The sequence below is a fragment of the Cystoisospora suis genome (genome assembly GCF_002600585.1).
Source record: "Cystoisospora suis strain Wien I chromosome Unknown contig_4141, whole genome shotgun sequence".
Taxonomy (NCBI): domain Eukaryota; phylum Apicomplexa; class Conoidasida; order Eucoccidiorida; family Sarcocystidae; genus Cystoisospora; species Cystoisospora suis.
This window is the reverse complement of record NW_027156933.1, coordinates 1-4,967: the sequence shown is the minus strand read 5'-3', so window position 1 is coordinate 4,967 and position 4,967 is coordinate 1. Positions and strand designations below refer to the sequence as shown.

General features: G+C 44.1%; 2 protein-coding genes across 2 annotated transcripts; both read left to right on the top strand.

The window, feature by feature from the left end:
- Nucleotides 1-4: 4 nt before the first annotated feature.
- Nucleotides 5-944, top strand: CSUI_007710 (uncharacterized protein). Its single transcript, XM_068067854.1, has one exon. The coding sequence runs from the start codon at nucleotides 497-499 to the stop codon at nucleotides 782-784; it is 288 nt and encodes a 95-aa protein (XP_067920171.1). The 5' UTR covers nucleotides 5-496; the 3' UTR covers nucleotides 785-944.
- A 1,607-nt stretch (nucleotides 945-2,551) lies between these two features.
- CSUI_007709 (3 exoribonuclease domain 1 domain-containing protein) lies at nucleotides 2,552-4,949 on the top strand (the record flags this gene model as incomplete). The annotated part of the gene is made up of 2 exons (XM_068067853.1): nucleotides 2,552-3,744; nucleotides 4,329-4,949. Coding segments are annotated over exons 1-2 (828 nt in total), but the record flags the coding sequence as incomplete, so codon positions are not given.
- Between the last annotated feature and the right edge of the window lie 18 nt (nucleotides 4,950-4,967).

Genomic DNA, 4,967 nt, shown 5'->3' with positions numbered 1-4,967 from the left:
GTTCAATACGCCCCCCTTGTGCGAATTCATTTTTTTCTGCTGTAATGTCATCTCCTAGGATAGTGGATGACTTTTTTTGCGGTGTTGTTTTTCTTTCACAAGAAGATACGTAATTTTCACATGTACAGCTACTCACTATATGCTTTGCCAAGACCAGATGTCCTCGCTTGGGTCATGTTACAGTAGGAGCTATCTACGCCTGCAAAAAGACAGTTCACGAGCAGAAAGATCATCATTCGGGCTTTTTTAGGTCGGTGTTTCTTTGGCGTGTCTTTTCAGTGCATGATAGACTCTTCACATGACTCTTCTATCAGATTCTTCGAATCTCTTCTTAGTGAAGTGTCCATGGCGATTGCCCTGCCTGGTGCAGGACGGAAGAGGAAGCGAGAGATTTTTATGAAGCACAGAACACAGGCAGCGATGTATTTCATAAGAGGTGGTGGGGTTGAGGAATAAGAGACTTGGAGACAACGAGTCTGTTCTCTTCTTCTTCCTCATGTCTGAAGATGTACATCTATCTGTGTTTTGCGCATACATGCATACATATATATATACTACGTGCATGTTGATGTGTAGAAGATATGTATATGCGAGGGGAATAAACTGCTCCTCTGTCTCTGTTTCTCTCTCTCTCTTATGTGCACGTTCATACATGACGAAGAAGAGTTACTTGTATAGTCACAGTAGATGGACAGTCTTCGCACATTGGGGAGTTCACTTCACCCACCGGAGTCTATTTGCTTCCTTCACTTTTTCTATATTGGATGAGGGATTCTGCCATTAAAGAGAGAGCAATATTACATTAAAGCTTTGCTTCGTGCCTCATTGCATGTACAGCTCATTTAGGCCTTTCATGGCATGACATGAACGTGCTTGTCCGTAGCGCTGATTCGATGCATTTTACCAGAGACTTTAACCTTGCAAGGTCCAACAGCTTCATGACGACGCTTCTGTCTACCCTGGCTCGCTAGGAAGACGCGAATACAGCAAAGGTCGACAGAAACAAATGCGGTCACGTCTCCCTCTCCCGTACAGAAAGAGACTCCGTAGACGGCCTGTTGCTAGATTGAAGAAGCTCATTTTTTCTTTCAGAGTGGACAACAGAGAAAAATAGATGAAAGAAGAGAGGAAATGTGACTCCTCGCATGCTAGCAATAGGAGCTGCTACCCGGAATGTGGTGTGGCGAACTCACAGAAAAAGGGAATGAAGAAACTGGATGGAAAGCGGGGGCCTGGACGTCCAGCCAGGCACTCGGCAATGATGTAGAAACTTGTATGCAACAGTTAAGGGAGAAAGTAGGACGAAATCTGAAAGATATATCGAGAGACTTGGAGAGAGATGCTATTTGTAACGGCTCTTTGTCAGTGACGTTTCCTTACCTCAGTCTGAGCGATAGAGGAATCCTGGAGAGGAAGAGAAATCTTTCTCACCTTCGAATCTTCTCTCGGGACCAGACGAGTAGCAAAGATGCAGACGAAAGTAAAACAGAAGGCTTAGAGGCCTTCGTATCCTTTAGACTGGAGAATGGGAGGGAAGAAGGACAAGGGTGTAGGCAGAACAGACTGATTCATCAAAGTGGTGAGAGGACATTTACCGAGAAGAAGCGATCATCTTCACACAAGAGTAGATTCTTGATAGGTTGTCGAAGCTGCTTTTGTAGAGACAGACACACGGAACAAGATCTCCTGCGGAAAGACTCTTGCTTCCTTTCAGGTGGCTGATGACTTATCCAAGACAGCCCATACGATCTTCCCTTGTCATCTGAGTATTTCTTGAGGAAGCCCTTCTGTTTCTAAGCTGCATGCAGTTTCTCTTTAACCCAAAATGCGATACTCCTGGCTTCTCTGTGGGCTTCTCATCTTTCCTTGCTACGTCCCACTTGACGTGAACATGGTCGTTAGAGAGCGGCTGTTTTCGTCCACCAGCCCTATAATTCCTGACTCAAAAACAGGGTGGCCATAGTCCGTTGCACCTGCCCATGGACGCAATACACATATAGCCTACGTCGTGTATCTAAGTGGCCTAATGTACAGACTTCACACACGCATACGAGATGTCTATATACATACAGTCCGCAGTTCTTTTGTTGGAGAGTCAGACGTGGAGTGCGGACAAGTGTGGTTGTTTTATCCGATCCAACCAAAACAGCGCTTACTGAGTAAGTTTCCTTCAGTCAGCAGGAAGCGCTCACCGGGCTGTTTGCTGTAGACTAGATGCCTATCAATGGGTCTAAGCAGAAGTGACTGGAGAGTCTCTTCTTCTTGGTTTTCAGCCTTTCTTCAAGGTTTCACTTGCCTTCACCCTCAGAGCACGTCATAAAGATTCACATGATCCCCTAGAAGGGTTTTCTCACTCTTAAGAAGTCTGAGTGAAACACCTTCGTTCAGGTGTCTGTACACTCCGATTTCCCCTCTTCGCCAGCATACGAACATACGAACATGAATGAATGCATGCATGCATGCAAAGACTATCTTTCCCAGAAATCTTACCTCCTCTTTTTTCTTGTTTTCTCAACAGCTTCCCATACCTCGTTGAATGGGTAGCAGTTCTCTTCTGTTGCAATTTTCGCTTTCTCTTTTCTTCCCGTCTTTCCTTCCCTCTTCTCCGGAGAGGGAAGGTTGTCTTTCTTTTCTTGTTAGTCTTTCTTATCGTCCGTCTCTCCGATCTAGAACCGAATTTCTTTGGCTCGACTTCCACCTTTCTACGCTTTTCTTTCCTGTCATTTCCTCCTCTTTCTTTTCCGGAGCAATTTGTCTTCCCCGTTACCCCTTGTAGACATTTTTCTTTCTTTCATTCTCCGAGACATCTCCACATGTGCGACTCGCTAGTGAAACGATGAGGTATAGGTTCGAAGTGAAGAACGATAGAAAGGAGAGAAAAAGAAAGAGAGAAGACGTGTAGGCGGGCATTTCAGCTTATCACTGAAGCAAATACCTCTCTAACGTTTATATTTCTTCTATGACTTAGAGTCATAATACGTCCCGACTAATATTCTCTATCTTTTTGTTCTTCTTCTTCTTCACGCAACTCCTCTTTCCCTGAGTCTTCTCTTCTTTCTCTCGCCTATCCTCCTTATGGTTCCATTCCTTGGTCCCTGCTTAGGCTCTCTTTCTTTCTTTGGGTCTTTCTTCTCCTTGTTACGAGAGGAAAGTCTTTCTTTATGACAAGTATGTTCCTTTTCGAAAGGAGAAAGGAAGCGACCGAGCGAAAGCGGTAGCTCTTGTCTCAAGTTTTCATTTCTTTCTCGTTGATTGCCTTCTCTTTTCTTTTTCGCGTCTCCAGGAGTTCTCTGTCTTCGCTGATCTCCTTGGTCGCGTGAGAGACGTGAATCAGAAGATTCTCCAGAGAGACTTCTTTCAGAGCCTTGGTCAGGAAAGAAGTTTCTCTTGTCTTTTTCTGATGTCCTTGTCTTTGTAAAGAAAGACACGACAGCACAGGTGTATATCAGACAGACAGAAATAGAAGAGGAAATACACTTGCTTTGGTAGACTTCCTGGCTTTTGTTTCAGAATGCCTTAAGTGGAATTGCTGAAGAAATGGAAGGAATATCAGAGACAGTCGATTCCTCTTGTTCTTTCTCTGGGAATCGCGGTGTTTCTCACCAGGCGGATAAGGAAGTGCCAGCATCTTCGGGTGTATGTACACCTCGACCTGATGGACGATCAAGTGGAATGGAACTTCGACCTGTCTCTGTACAACTTGGACTTATCAAAAACGCAGATGGGAGCGCGAGAATCTCACAGGTATGAACAACGTGATATTTTATCCCTTCTTCTCTTCCTGTTTTGCTAGGTTTTTTCCTCGGAAAGTCTTTCTGAAGCTTCATATCGGCATCATCTGTCTGCAGTACAAGAAGTCTCACCTGTCTAGGTACTTTCTTGTGCATATATATGTATATACATAACTTGATATATGGAACAGCGTACACTCCGATGTGTTGTTTGGCTCGTATATAGGCGAGTTGTCAAGGTGATAGAAATGGATACAGGGGAATCTCTTCTTCGAGGCTTTGCTCTTTTCATTCTCTCGGGGACGTAGAAATCTCTACAGCTTTCTCACTCTCGTCATCTGGGTATATGATATTGAATATGCTATCTTCTCCTTCTCTCTGTCTCCCCATTCATCTACATTCATAGATCTATGTATTGAGCAACATATATGAATGTGTATCAGTATATGTACGTATTCTCTAGAGAAGGTAGTTTGTAGGTTTCATAACTTCTTCCTGCCTGATCTTCACGAGACAGAGTCGGGAATTTTTCCTTTTCTCGCATTTAATCTTCTTTCTCTGTTCTTTCTTGCTTTCGTCCTCTCCTTCTTTTCTTAGGGTTTTACAACTGTAACGTCGATTGTCTTAGGCCCTCTAGAAGCCCCTCTGGGGCCGAAGTGCCTGAGCTCGACGTGTTACTTCCATGTCATCGTTAGGTCTGTAGGAAGCCTTCCTGTAAGAAGTCAAAGGATCTCATCGGGAGGGAGTCTTCTCACAGGCCGGGATCCTCTTTCTTCTCTTTCTTCCTCTTCTTCTTGGAAGTCTTCTTCCTTGGATCAGAAGACTGAATGGGAGAGATCCATGGAGTGTCAATTGCATGCACTTCTCCAACATATGGTGATAGGAGCGAAGTACCCGAGATCTTTAGTTCAAGTCTCTCTTCTTATCTCCCAAGATGACGGGTGTCTCGAGTCTGTATGTATTAACGCAGCTCTCGCAAGCTTATTAGATGCAGGCATTGGTCTGAGATATCGAGCTTGGAGTATAGGCCTTGTTCATCTGATGGTGGAAGAAACAAGAGACAAGCTCATCTCTTCTAGAGATAAAGAAAAGAAAAAAGAAGAAGAAGAAGGAGAAAGAAAGCAAGAAACAGAGTGGATGCTTGATCCATGTCGTGAAGAAGAAGAAGATGGCCGAACAGAAGGTGAAAAGATTTTCGTGCTTGAACCCCAAACAGGTAAAGAAAACAAAAGTACT

Excerpts from the sequence above, each read along its gene's own strand:
- CSUI_007710 (XM_068067854.1), top strand. The coding sequence starts at position 497 with ATGTCTGAAGATGTACATCTATCTGTGTTTTGCGCATACATGCATACA.